This window comes from Agelaius phoeniceus, chromosome 10 (genome assembly GCF_051311805.1).
Source record: "Agelaius phoeniceus isolate bAgePho1 chromosome 10, bAgePho1.hap1, whole genome shotgun sequence".
NCBI classification, from domain to species: domain Eukaryota; kingdom Metazoa; phylum Chordata; class Aves; order Passeriformes; family Icteridae; genus Agelaius; species Agelaius phoeniceus.
The window spans coordinates 25,570,232-25,584,634 of record NC_135274.1 but is presented as its reverse complement, the minus strand read 5'-3'; the positions used below and the strand labels follow the sequence as shown (position 1 = coordinate 25,584,634).

At 50.3% G+C, this 14,403-nt stretch overlaps 1 protein-coding gene across 2 annotated transcripts; it reads right to left on the bottom strand.

The window, feature by feature from the left end:
* Positions 1 to 132: 132 nt before the first annotated feature.
* On the bottom strand, positions 133 to 14,138 carry CARD8 (caspase recruitment domain family member 8). Of its 2 annotated transcripts, none has more exons than XM_077184216.1 (15): positions 13,594 to 14,138; positions 11,625 to 11,656; positions 10,873 to 10,989; positions 10,321 to 10,371; positions 8,788 to 8,835; positions 8,652 to 8,698; positions 8,489 to 8,538; positions 7,639 to 7,859; positions 4,971 to 5,221; positions 3,770 to 3,904; positions 3,388 to 3,526; positions 2,616 to 2,669; positions 2,437 to 2,520; positions 1,642 to 1,911; positions 133 to 1,081 (listed from the first exon to the last, which is right to left on the bottom strand). In XM_077184216.1, the coding sequence occupies exons 1-15, from the start codon at positions 13,767 to 13,769 to the stop codon at positions 1,062 to 1,064; spliced, it is 1,695 nt and encodes a 564-aa protein (XP_077040331.1). In that variant the 5' UTR covers positions 13,770 to 14,138; the 3' UTR covers positions 133 to 1,061. The 2 variants fall into 2 exon arrangements, with proteins under 2 accessions (XP_077040331.1, XP_054495753.2); XM_054639778.2 differs by having other exon boundaries at positions 10,873 to 10,929.
* Between the last annotated feature and the right edge of the window lie 265 nt (positions 14,139 to 14,403).

Below are 14,403 nucleotides of genomic sequence, written 5' to 3'. Positions count from 1 at the left end.
TGGATGCCTTTGGTGCCACCTCCAGCTTTTCCAGAGGCTGAGGAACAACTTCCATCCTCCTCCTCTTCTCAGAAAATCAACAACTTCCCAATACTTCACCAACTAAAACAAAAATCAAAATTCAGATGGAAATAATGGATAATTTTCCCGTTTAATCCTTACTTTTCAAAAGTCTGTTTTCCTTTCCCAAACATACACAGAGGAAGATGATCCCAAGTCTCCCACAGCCTTAAAAACAAGCCAGTCCTGGATCTGGTCGCTCCTCTCTTCTGCAAATTCCATTTTTCCCAATTTTTTTCCAATCCTGCAGCACAGAGATTTCGGCACCTCACATTTTAAGCACCTAAATTCTATCCAAGTTCGAATAAATCAAGTAAAAAAAAACCAAAAAGAAGTATAAAAAGTTTCTCATACAAAAAAGGAATTACAAAACGTAAAAAAACGCAGACAAGCTATACAGAAAAGAGGGGAGAAGAAATTCCATGGGGAAATTCCGAGCTGCCTGGAGTTCACAGTGGTGTTCCCATCTTTGGGAATCTCAGGAAGCAGAACCACAGCTTAACAAGGACTGGATGCACAGGATCTGTACAATAATTCCATATATACAGTGATTATGCCAAGGAATTTGGTACAAGTTTCAGATTATTCTTCCCTGATCCACGAGAAATCCAATGCACCTCACGATTCTGGCAGTTCAGTGGCTTTGGAAGGGGATGAAAGGTTCCAGGGGAATTCTTCTCCCTGTTTTTTCCCTGAAGGAAATAAAAATCTTTTCCAGGTGATGAAAAAGATCAAGTGGCTTCTCCCAGTGTTTGTGTCCTCCTGGAGGGGCTTTGCCTGGGGGTGAAGCCCAGAATTCTGGGATCCACCTCTCCTGAAAGCCTTGGAAGTGGCTCCTGCCCACACCAAATTCCATTCACATTTTTCTGGAGGATCCTGCCTGGACTTCCCACCAGGAACATTCCAAAGCCTCAGCAGGATCCCAGGGGAGCAGAATGGTTGGATTGGGAAGCTCCCACCTCCTCCTCCTCTTCTTCCTCCTCCTCCTCCTTCCAGCTGGCTCAGCTCTGAGCCAGGAAACCTGAGGGAAAGGAAAAACACACCTGGATTGTGGAACCTCTGGAAGCTCCTGCAAGACTCAAACTGAGAGAAACTGGATTTAAAAATGTTTACATTAAAAAATAAAGGTACAAAAAACTCCCTGCCCTGAGGCAGCACAAGGCTGTGGCACAGAGTCTGAGAGGAAGAGCTCTCCACCTTTTCCAGCCAGGTTCTTTCCAGGGAGAATTAATCATGGAACCAGCAAGTCCTCCATCAGGGAAGGTGTTAATTAACCATTAATTAACCATTCCTGAACTAAAGACCCAAACAGCTCCTCTTAGGACTTCCAGGAAATCCCAAGAACTGCTCTGGACACCCAGGTCATGCTGGGAGTGCTCTCCATGCTCGGGGCAAAAATATTCATTTTGTAACAGCCCCTGAAGGATGAAAACACCACAAGAAATAAAGTCACTGCTGGAAGTGGAAAGGAGACAATTGTGACCTCCAGAACAAACGGTGCAGTGGTGATTTGATAAATTCCCTGATGGAATTCCCAACCCCAGCCGAGTCAGGATGGGTTCATTCCCCGGGAGCTGATACCTTGCAGTGTCTGCAGGATCTCATAGGTGGCTTTTTCCCCCAGGCTCCTCTGCAGAGCCTCTGCAGTGCCCTGGCCCTGCTCCCTGTCTCTCCACTTCCTCAGCACCAGCAGCTTCTGCATGGTCACGTCGTCCTCCGAGGCCCGGATGTCATCGATGTCCTTCATCTCCATCTGGAGGCACTCGATGGCCATCTCCCTCCAGTGCCGGTCCAGCAGCTTGGCAATCACCAGCAGCTGTTTGTCTGTTAAGCTTTTTGCTCCCATTACATCTGAAAAACATTGGATTTTCCCCAGAATCCACCCTGAGCCTGCCCTAGCCATTCCCTCTCCCCCTGTCCCTGTTCCCTGGGATAAGATCCCAAATCCCCCCGGCTGTTCCCTCCCGTCAGGAGCTGTGCAGAGCCACAGGGTCCCCCCTGATCCCCCTTTTCTCCAGGCTGAGCCCCTTCCCAGCTCCCTCAGGATTCCCCAGCCCCTTTCCCAACCCCATTCCCTTCCCTGGCCACGCTCCAGCCCCTCCAGGTCCTTGTGAGGAACCCAGAAGTGCCCCAGGGCTGGGGGAGCCCCAGCAGTGCCACCACAGGGGACAATCACAGCCCCAGGACGTCCTTGGCCAGGCCTGGCTCATGTCCAGCCACTGCCACCATCACCCCAGCCCCTTTTCCACCAGACACCTTTCCAGCTGCTCTTCCCCAGGCCTGGACCATTCCACAGGGAAAAATCTCTGAAGACTGAGCTCAGTTCCAGTCCCAGGACACCAAATCCCAACCAGGTCCTTTCCCAGCCTTTCCCACCTGCAGTGCCGCCGGTTTTTTGCTTTTTGCTGTGGAGCCCCTCTTCCTCCAGGATGCTGAGGGCTGGCTTCCTCCTCTTCACACCTGGGGAGGGAGCAGAGGTGCTGTCACTGCTGTCCCTGCTGTCCCCTGGGCCAGGGAGGGGAGCAGGGCTCCCACCCTGCAGGGCCATCACTCACTGCCTGTGCTCCTCTTCTGCTCGTTCTTGTTCAGGTCATAGTGGATCCAATCCCCTGGGGAGGGCAGAGCAGGGAAATGTCAGTGAGGAGTTCCCAGTGCTGGGCCCCAGCTCCAAGGATTCCCAGGGATAAAGTTGGAACCCACAAAGGGGGGATTCCAACCCCTCAGGTTTGACAGAAGATTTTCTCCCTTTCATTGCACGTGCTGCAGCAGGCCCAAACAGGCAAGAGAGATTGCAAGTTATAATGCAATAATATGAAATTTTTTATTATATTATGCAATCCTATGGATAATATATGGAGTAATATGCAGGAGGGCTGGAACTGAATGGTCTTTAAATTCCAAATGAAACCATTCCATGAGCAGAGGGATGGAGCAGCTCTGCTGGGAGAGCTGGGATTGTTCACCCTGCACAGGAGAAGCTTTGGGGTGACCTCACTGGGGCTTTCCAGTGCCTGGAGGACCTGCAGGAAAGATGGAGAGAGACAATTTCCAAGGGATGGAGGGACAGGACACAGGGAATGGCTCCCACTGCCAGAGGGCAGGGATTTGGATGGGATTTGGGAAGGAATTCCCTGGCAGGATGGGCAGGCCCTGGCACAGGTGCCCAGAGCAGCTGTGGCTGCCCCTGGATCCCTGGCAGTGCCCAAGGCCAGGCTGGGCATTGGGCTGGGAGCACCTGGGACAGTGGAAGTGTCCCTGGGGTGGCACTGGGGGGGCTCTGAGGTGCCCCCATCCCTCCCTGACCATTCCCCATTGCCAAGGACTCACTCTCCCTCAGCTTGGCTTTCCAGACAGTCTCATCTGAGTCCTGCTCCACCAGGGACAAGGTGAAGTCATCAGGCTTCTCCAAATACACCTCAAAGTAACTCTTCAGCTTCAGCAGTGACCCGTCAACAAACTCAATCTCCTACACAACAGAAATAGCAAAGAAATGTAAATATTTACCCAAAATAAACGAAAGAGAAGGCAACAACTGGCTGTTGGGAGAGATCCAAACCAAACTCCAATTTCTCCAGAGTTTTGCTGTTGACTTTAGCATTAGGATTTCATCCCAAAATTTTAGGACTCCAAGAGGCAAATGGTTCTTTTTTTGTGGCACATTTTCAGGGAAGCTGCAGTGCAGGAGGTCAGAGCTGTGCAAGGGACTCACCTCAGGAGTTATTTCAGCCTCTGGCTCACAGATCAGTCTGTACTTCTTTCCTTCCTGCAGTAACTTTTGGCATACTGGGGGCTTTTCAATTTGAACAAATTTCCTTTTTGAGTGCTTTACAGCCTTTGAGATATCCTAAAATTTAAAAACACCATTTCAAGCTTAATATTTCAATGTTACTCATTTCAGTAAAGGAATTAACATCTAAAACCTGTGCTCAGGTGGCTCCTCAGCTGGGGCTGTTGTCTGGCCCCAGCTTTACAGAACAGCCATGATCTGTTCCATGAACTTCCCAGAAAGCTGAGGAATAACCACCACACTCAAAAAGCATCACTAAACCCCTCCAGCTGTTCTGCCACAGGGCTGAAATGAGGTAAGAGAGTTTGCAAGCTGAGTAAAAGGAAGGTTTTTGTCCCTGTCCTCACTGTAAAAGGGTCAATTCAAGCCCTGCTCCTGCCAGAGCTCCTGAATGATCCCACAAACCCAATTTCCTAATTGTAACCCACTGCAGGGCAAGGCAAGGAATTTTCTGAAGCTGGAATTTTATCCAGGGTTAGTCCCATGGCCTCCCTTTTCTCTGCTCTCCTCAGAGGTCATTTCTGATGTGACCCTTGCCAGCAGGGGAATTGGTGGCACATGGATGAATCCATTGTCAGCTGCTTTCCCAAATCCCCAAATTTTCACTGGGAACTCCAGCACTGCCCCAGGCAGCCTGTTCCAATGCTTGGCCACCCTTTTCCTGAAGGAATCTTCCCTAATATCCAATCCAAACCTCCTCTGGCACAACTTGAGGCTGTTTCCTCTCGTTACCTTGGAGAAGTGACTCGGATAAAGAAGGGAAATGGAAATGGTCAGAGAGAGACAATTTACAAGGGATGCAGTGACAGAAAAAAGGGGGAATGGCTTCAAATTCAAAGCCTGAAGGTTTAGATGGGATATTGGGATGGAATTGTCCCCGGGAGGGTGGGGAGGGGCTGGGATGGGATTCCCAGAGCAGCTGGGGCTGCCCCTGGATCCCTGGCAGTGCCCAAGGCCAGGTTGGACACTGGGGTTGGGGCAGCCTGGGGCAGCCGAGGTGTCCCTGCCCATCCAGGGGTGGGATGAGATGGAATTCAAGCTCTCTTCCACCCAAACCATGGAACCAGGACTCCTCACCCACCCACCCACCCTCCCCAGGGGCAGCTCCCAGCCAGGGCTGTACCTTGATGAAGGAGTCGTTGTTGGTGGCCAGGTAGACCCAGAAGGACAGGGAGGGGTGCTCGTCGATGGCCTTGTAGAGGATGACAGCGCCGTGGTACTGCAGGGGCTCCTGGCTGTGGATCAGGGGTCCCACGGGGGACAGGGAGCTCACCACCCACTTGACGTGCGACGCCGAGAACTCGGCCGAGGGCTCGATGGCCGCGCCACCGGCCTTGATGTGCAGCACCTTGAATGCCACACCATCCCCCTGACCTGTGGGGACAGCCTGGATCAGCTGGGGACAGCCAGGAGCAGCTGGGGACAGCCTGGATCAGCTGGGGACAGCCTGGGATCAGCTGGGGACAGCCAGGATCAGCTGGGGACAGCCTGGGATCAGCTCGGGACAGCCTGGGATCAGCTGGGGACAGCCAGAAGCAGCTGGGGACAGCCAGGAGCAGCTGGGGACAGCCAGGATCAGCAACCCCAGGATGCCCCCACACATCCCCCATGTCAAGCTGTGCCTGGGGTGTGTGCTCTATCCCCATCAGTCAGAGCTGGGGCAATTCTCTGCTGCTCTTTGGGCAGTTTTCTTTATCTCTCCCACAGCCAACCCTCCCTCCAGATCTCTACTGTTAATGGGTTGTTAATTATTAATTATCTGCTCTTCATGGGCCATTCATTATTAATTCTCTTCTGTCCCTGGCCAGTGAGTGTCCCTGCATGGCTGATCCAATTCCATCATCCCATGGGGAGATGCTCCGCCCAGGGGAGGAGCCAAGCATTCCTACCTGGGTACAATCTGAGCTTTGGGACAGCACAGCAGCCTCTGCCCCCTGCATTCCCAGAGGAGCAGCTCCTGCTGCCCTGCATTGCCAGAGGAGCAGCTTCTGCTGCCCTGCATTGCCAGAGGAGCAGCTTCTGCTGCCCTGCATTGCCAGAGGGAGCCCAGGCCCATCTGCAGCAGCCCTGGAGCTGCAGAGGAAAACTCCCCCCTTGTGCAGGATCCCTGCTCCAGCAGAGCCACAGCTGGCACTGCAGGAGGGCTGAGCCCCCATGGGATGGGGCTGTGCCACCCCCTGACACACAGGGGACAGGGGCTGCTCTCACTCTGGAAGGGTTTTTTTGTACTACTGCTGCTGGATTAAGCTTCATTTTTTACTTAGAAATGGGGTAATTGAGAGGTGTTTTAAAAAAAATTATTTTTAGTTTTATACGAAGGGTGAGATAATATAGATGTTATAATTTACGTTATTATGATTAGAAGTTAATTATTTTTTAATTATATTGTAAATGGTTTTTGGTTTATTAGCTTTTGTCACACTAGACTAAAAATGTTTTAAAGCCAATCATTTAAAATTACTTTTCCTGGCTTTTACTACAGTGTCACTTTCATGGTTCCATTTCTCTAAACCACACAGTCTTATTTGCAAGGCCACCTTTTGAAACTTGTTTGCAGTTCCATTTCTCTCTCAACAGTGTCTATTTTTTTATTCTTTTCCTGATAAAGAACTGTTATTCCTACCCCCAAATGTTTACCTGAGAGCCCCTAAATTTCAAAATTATAACAATTTGGAGGGAGGGGAACTATAACAATGATATATAATCATTATAATTATTGTTATAATCATTATAACATATATATTATATAATTATATATATTAGATACTTATATATAATAAATATATAAAATTATATATCATATATGTATAATATATTATATTTACAATATTTATATAGTAGGTATAATATATATTATATGTATATTATATATATTATATATAATCTGCCACCATAATATTTTTTGAAAAATCCCTTCGCCAGGATTTTTTCTCCTGAGAAGCTGGGAAGCTTCAGCTTCTCCACGTTTTACTCCTCTGGAATGTGATCTGGAGAATTGTTTACCCAGCATGTAAATTGTTTTTATTTAATAGCCAATCCCAGCCAGCTGTGTCAGACTCTGAGTCTGTCACAGATTTTTATTTTTCATTCTTGTTCTAGCCTTCTGATGTATCTTTTCTCTATTCTTTTTAGTATAGTTTTAGTATATAATTTCTTAATATAATATAAAATAATTATAATATAATATAATTATATTATAATTATAATATAATTATAACATAATACAATATAATATAATTATATTTACTATAATTACATCATAATTATATTATATATAATATTTATAATTATGTAATATTATATTATATATAACAATAATAATATATCTTACATAATTATATTATATAAATATATACTTTATAATTGTAATTACTTATACATATAATAGTTATAATTATAATATAATTATAATATATAATAATGTAATATAATGTTATGTTATGTGTTACATGTGTTATATATGTTACATGTTACATGTTATACATGTTACATATGTTACAGATGTTACATGTTATACATGTTACATATGTTATATATGTTACATGTTATACATGTTATACATGTTATATATGTTACATGTTATATATGTTATATATGTTATATATGTTACATGTTACATGTTATATCAGCTGTCTAAGAACTTGGGAGTCAATTGTCATCTGTCGCCTCGTCCTGGGACCACACCACCACAACACCAATCTATTATTATTATTATTATTATTATTATTATTATTATTATTATTATAACAATTACTCTGCCAATTCCTGCCCCCCCGAGCGGCCCCACTCACCCCCGAGGCAGAGGCAGTGCGGGAATTGGATGGAGAGCAGCGCGCCGGGCGCCGAGCAGCGCACGTCGAACAGGGGCCCGCCCACGATCCAGGGCGGCTGCACCAGCTGCGCGTACTTGCTCCAGGAGAGCAGGCAGTAGGTGACCCTGGCCCTGCCCGTCACCTCGAAGATCAGCCCCGTGCTGCTGCACTGGTAGGAGCCCTCTGCGTCCAGCTGCACCCTGCAGGAGACACCAGAGCTCGGCAGGGGCTGCCCCAGGGACTCCCTCGCGCTCTGTCCCTGCCCACAGCGTGCTCCAGGCTGCTTTGGGGCTGTTAAAAACGGCGCAGGGCTCACCCGGCCTATGCAAAAGGAGAGTTTTGCATAAAACTTCCTGTGCCAGGAGCTGCTCTCACGCAAAGGGCACAGCGACATGTCCAGTGTTTCCTGTGGATAACACCCAGAGCCAGCAGACACGTCCTGCAGGGACATCCCACAGGGACCACCCCAGGGCACACAGAGCGGGGACAGTGCAGCATCCCAGGGACAATGCAGGGATGAAGGGGAGGGTGAAGCAGGACAAGATGCTTCCTGTGCAGCCAGGCTGAAATAAGCACATGAAAATGGACCTGCTGCTCATTACTGCAGCAGGACGAGGCACATCCTGAAAACCCTCCCAGGAGTTGTCTTGGACCAGGATCTGGAAGCAGCACAGGCTCTAAACTGTGATGTTTAGGGATCTGGGTGCACCTCCCAGTATAAATCCAAATGCATTTGTGCAGCAAATGAGCTGTTTGCCCACCCCAAGACTGAAGCACCTTGATGACAACAATGTAAACTCAAACCCATTACATTAAAAAAAATTCATACATGAATTGTCCTCCAGCAAGTCTCCTGGGGGTCACTTGCTCCTTCTGGTCCTGGAAATAGATTTTAAAAAAATTATCTTTAAAAAGGTGAGGAGAGAGTAGAATTACAGTTTGCAAATGATCTCATGCAAAGTAAGTGGGTGTTTCTTTCCCCACAAACCTACATTTTCATTCCTGCAGTGCTCACAGGGTGGCAAGTAGCTCCCTTCGACTGGGAAAAGAGGAAGATGACCTCATGAAAAGTCATGGTAATTAAACAGCCAGGCATTAAAACAAAGCCCTCAGGAGATCTGTTCCTACCTGACTCATGGCAGTAAGGCGGGGATTCCTTCTCCTCCTGTTCTTCATCTAGGGAAAAGGAGTTTGGAGTAAATATCTCAATATCCAGGGGGTTTCTGCTCCCACATTCAGCCAGGACAGCCCCACAATTCCATTTGTTTAAATTCACCTTAGGAGAACATTCCTGAGAGTACTTGCAGGCTTTGCACAGCCTGGGGATGAACATCAGGATACAAATTTGCCCAAAAGCTCCTAAACTGCCCAAACTCCTGGGAATTTTCACAGGGGTTAACAAAAGATTTATCCTGGGATGAGCCTCATGGTGCCAAGGACAAGGTTCAGCCCCCAGCATGGAAACTGGGAACAGCTTTCCCAAAAAAACACCACATTGTCTGCATGGCGCTTGTCCCAAAAGTGCCTGGATTCTCCTGGCTGAACCCAACAGGATGGAATTCCAGCAGAGCTGAGACCTCAGGCCAAAGGCTGTGTCCTGAGGGCTGATTTGGGAGCAGGGGAGTGGCAGAGCTGCCAGGATCAGCTGCTTCCCCATCCCAGCTCCCTCCCAGGCCAAAGGGATCCTGGAGGCTGTCCCAGGCTATCCTGGAACCCCAATCCCCCCTGGGATAATCACGGGCTGGGAGAGGCAGGAAGGCAGCAGCCAGCCCTGGCTGTGTGCCCCAGACCCAGCAGGGCTGGAACAGCCCCAGGAACACTCCCCAGCTCTGGGAGGGAGCTCCTCATTTCCACCCCTCATTTCCTAGGGATGCTCTCCAGCAGCTCCTTTTCCCAAAGAGATGGAGCTGCAGGCTGGGCCAGCCTGGAATCCTTCCTGCCTTCCTCCTGCTGAGCAGGGGCAAACAGGCACAACAAACCACACTCACCCACAGCCTTCCTCCATCCCACTCCTCTGCATCTGCCCAGCAAAACCATTGGGATTGTTAAACTATCAGTGTTACATAAAAGCAGCACAAATGCTGGCAACAGATCCCATGGAAGCACAAACCCACCGACAGCAAACACTTCCTTTCATTATTTTCCTGTCCATCCTGTTTGGCCACTTCTGTTGCCAACTTTTAAGGAAATTTATGGCCTATTGGTGTTTGGAAAACTGCTGTGGTGTAAAAATACCCGTGGGTATTGTGTCTGGGGTGCTGTGTCTGCGTGGTGAAAGCAGCACGAGCTGCTGCCCTTTGATCAGTGATCAGAAACCACTGCATCCCAAAATTTTATTGGGAGAGCAATCAGAGCTAGCATTCCCTAATAACTGTGAGATTATACCCAGGAGAAGCAGCTGGTTTAAACTGAACATCAGTTTTTAAAAAGCAAACAGAAAAATAAATCATCATGTTCTGCTCACCTGACTCCTCTTCCAAGCTGCTGCCCTTTGATCATTGACAGAAAATCATTGGCTCCCAAAAAATTTATTGGGAAAGCAATCAGAGCAAGCATTCCCTAATAACTGTGAGATTATATCCAAGAGAAGCAGCTGGTTTAAACTGAACATCAATTGTAAAAAAGGGATTACAAGTAAATGAATCACAATGTCCTGCTCACCTGACTCCTCTTCTGAGCTGCTGCTGGAGCTGTCTTCAGAACTGGCTTCTCCTTAAAAACAGGCACAGGAGGAATGTGAGTCCAGGATCCACCCAGAGGTTTGGATCCAGCAGGCCAGGCAGCAGGTTAGATAATGGAACAGAAAAAAAAGAACTTGTGAGGCAGGGAAAAGCATCAGAGCATCAAATCCCACACCAGGGGAGACTCTGGGGTCACGCAGGCCCTTCTGAAGGGTGATCAGAATATTGAAATCTCCTGTATTCCACAACCTGGGATGATTCTGGAGCTCCACCCATGGCACATCCCAGTTAAATTATGGCTTTCCAAGGCAGGCGGGAGCAGCCTTGGTGGGAGCCGTGTGTCCCACAAGCTGTGACTCGTGTGGAGGCACCAACCAATTAATTATTCTTACAAATGGCATTTGGAGAGAAACCAGCACTGGGAAGGCAGGGATGTGTTCTGGGATGTGGCTGGGGGGAAATGTGGGATGCAGGAGCAGGCACACCCCCCAGGAGTGAGGAAATCCCAAATCCCTGAGCATGGTGGGCTCACCCTCCGGCTGCTCCTCGGCCGACCCCGATGATCCCTCCATGCCGTTGGGTGTCACCTCTGCAAGGGAAAGGCAGGGAGGAAGAGTTGCAGAGGGATTGAACTCCTCTCTTGCCAATTCTGCACTCAGAGAAAGGGAATAAATAACAAAAGAACAGGCATTTTAAAACCCAGCATAAAAACCAAAGGAATCCATAAACAAAGGGCTTACACCAAGGTTTTAAAGCCAGCTATAGAATTCCCATTCCCATTCCAAAGGATGAGCATTACCCAAATTCCCTGTACCTTTTCAACTGGTTTTTAAAGCCAGTTCCAGAATTCCCATTCCCAAAATCCCTGTACCTTTTCAACTGGCTTTTAAAGCCGGTTCCAGAATTCACATTCCCAAAATCCCTGTACCTTTTCAACTGGCTTTTAAAGCCAGTTCCAGAATTCCCAAGGATGGGCATTTCCCCAAACCAGTGTACTTTTCAATTGTTTTTTAAAGCCCATTATAGAATTTCTATTCCCATTCCAAAGGACGGGCATTTCCCAAAATCCCTGTACATTTCCAACTGGTTATAAATCCCATTATAGAATTCCCATTCCCAAGGACAGTCATTTCCCAAAAGCAGCGTACTTTTCAATTGTTTTTTAAAGCCAGTTATAGAATTCCCATTCCCCAGGATGGGTACTTCCCAAGATCCCTATACCTTTCCAAACGGTTTTTAAAGCCAGTCTCAGAATTCCCACTCCCATTCCCAAAGTCCCTGTACCTTTTTCATCGGAGGAGAGGGACTCAGCCCCGCTGGAAGACAAAAGCAGGCACACATGAGAGCTCTGCCAGCCCTTTCCCACACTCCCACAGGGCCAGCATTCCCAGCTCCCTCCCCTGGCACCGCTCCCAGCCCCGGGAATCCAGGGGGATTGGGGGCTGGGGATTCAACATTCCCCTCCTGCAGCATCAGCCCTGCCCTGGCTCCCTGCTGGCCCCTCTGGGGACACCTGGACACGATTCCCACCGGCAGCAGCTCCTGCTCCCAGCCCTTTCTGCCAAGCACCCAGCGCCCGTGTCAGTGCCCGTTGGATTTGGGAGCAATCCAAGCAATCTCCGGGCAGGCAGGAGACCCAGATAAACTCTGCTCTCCAGCAGAGCCATCTGTGGCAAACCACACCAACCTCCAGCTCCACCCGCCCTGGAAAAGGGAAACCTGCTGTGTGCATCACCCACAGATTAAAATCCTGCTTGGGAACCTTTTCCAGGAGCTCCACGACATCTGCCAGGCAGAGCCAGCAAGGAAAAGTGCCCTGAGGAAGGGAAGGGCCCTGGGTGCAGCCACCATAAAGCAGCAGGTGACATCCAGCTCACTGCACTGTGGTGGCACCAGGAACCACCCCAGAGCCTCCACCCTGCCAGGGGCAGCTGCAGGAGCAGGCAGGGAAGAAGCATCCCAGCCTTTTTTGGGAGCTGCGAAGGCCACGGTGCAATCCCACAGCGCATCCCAGAGATGCTGGGGATGGTGAAGCCGAGTTTTGGGAGCTGCTCAGCTCTGGGGGGTGATTTTGGCCACCCTGGGAGCTCATGGAGTGCCCCTGGAATGAGTGGGCATCACCAGGGGGGCCACACTGGGGCCCTCAGCCTCAAAATTGAAAAAGAAATAAATAGATGGGAATAGCAGAGGCAGGAAAATCAATGAGTGAGGATTCCTGAGGAGCTCAGCTGGGGGGTCCTGGCAAAGGGGCTGCAAAACTTTCTGGGTCAAGGGCAGGAAGAAGTGGGAAAGCTTTTCCCCCCACAAGGAATTACACAACAGTTTGCTCTTCCAAACTGTATCTTGGAAGAAAAAAAAAAAAAAAAAGAAAAAAAAAAGAGTAAATTTATTTATCTGGAGGATTTGGATGAAGCCTGGATGCTGTCCAGGGCCGGCAGCCGAGCCAGGCAGTGTTTGTGCAACCCTTCAACCCTTCCACCAAGTGCTGGCTTGCTAAAATCGGGATCGCTTCCCTCCAACCCCTCCAGCTGCATTTCCCTCCTCCCGCGCTGGCAAACGGCGCAGAACCGGGGCAGGGAGGAGGGAGAAAATACAGAAAAACACAGAAACAACAACGCAGCCGAGCGAGCAGGCGGGCACGACGCCGCTAATAACTGTAACCATCAACTGCGAACGGGCACGGCGGCTCCCGGCGCGATAAAGGCACGGGCAGATAAACACGAGCGGCGCTCGGCGCTGCGGCAGCACCGGGAGCACCGGGGGGAGCCCGGGGGAGGCGGAGGGAGCCCGGGGCGGAGCGGGAGCCGCGCTTTGTCTGCGGCGGCGGCGGCGCGGCCCCGGCTCGGAGCGAGCCCCGCTGCAGGTGCAGGGCCGGGCCGGGCGCCCGCACCCACCGGGACGGGCTGGGCACGGCCGGGACCCTCCGGTGCCCGGGAACGGCGCTCGGGAGGGGATGGAGGATGCGGGGATGCAGGTGGGTGGGGGATGGGAGGATGCGGGGGGTGGGGCTGGGGGCGCGGGGGGACATCGGGGCGGGCAGGGGGACATCGGGAGGGTGCAGAGGGTGCAGGGGGACAGCGGGAGGGTGCAGGGGGTGCAGGGGGACAGCGAGAGGGTGCAGGGGGACAGCGAGGGGCGGCAATAGCGGGCAGGGAGGCGGGCAGGGCGCGCAGCCGCGGGGCGGGCGGGGGTCCGGGGGCTGCCGGGGGGCCCGGGGGGCGCAGCGAGCCCGGCCCGGCCCAGCCCCGCTCACCTGTCGGGCTCCGGAGCCGGGCCGGACATCGCAGCAGCGGCACCGAGCGGGAACGGCCGCGTCCTGCGCGCGTGGGGGGGCGGGGCCAGCGGGACACGCCCCGGACACGCCCCGGACACGCCCCCGATACGCCCCGGGCACGTACCCTCCTTGTCGCTCCTCGGTGTCCGTCTCATGCCCCCCCTCGGTGTAGGTACGGACACAGCCGTAATTCATTAACGAATTCGTTAATGTAATTCATAAATAAACTGATAAAAATTCATCATGTAAAAAAATTCATCATGTAAAAAAATTCATCATGTAAAAAAATTCATAATTCAAAAAAAAAAATCATAATGTAAGTCATGAATAAACAGATAATTTTCATATTCTGGGCGCATTCCGTGTTAATTATTAAGATATTTGTGTTATCACACATATTGTAATGGTTTGGGTGGGAAGGGGCCTCAAAGCTCGTCTCGTGTCACCCCCCCTGCCATGGGCAGGGACGATTCCCATGGATCAGGTTGCTCCAAGCCGCGTCCAACCTGGCCGTGGACACGTCAGGATTTGCCTGCTGCCGGCAGAGCTGCTTAGGGGGAAAAAAAAGAAAAAGTTAAAATAAAAGAAAGGAAAAAAAGAAAAGGATAAAAAGGGGGATAAAAAGAGAATAAAAGCCTCTTAACCAGAAGCGTTTTGGAGCTCCTGGAGCCTCTCAGCAGTGCAATAAATCCCGGAGCCCCAGCAGTGCTGGGCACCTCCCTGCAGTCCCTGGGAGCGGGGAATTCCGGGGCTGCAGGCGAGGAAAGCCCCTCACACCCCTCACCCCAC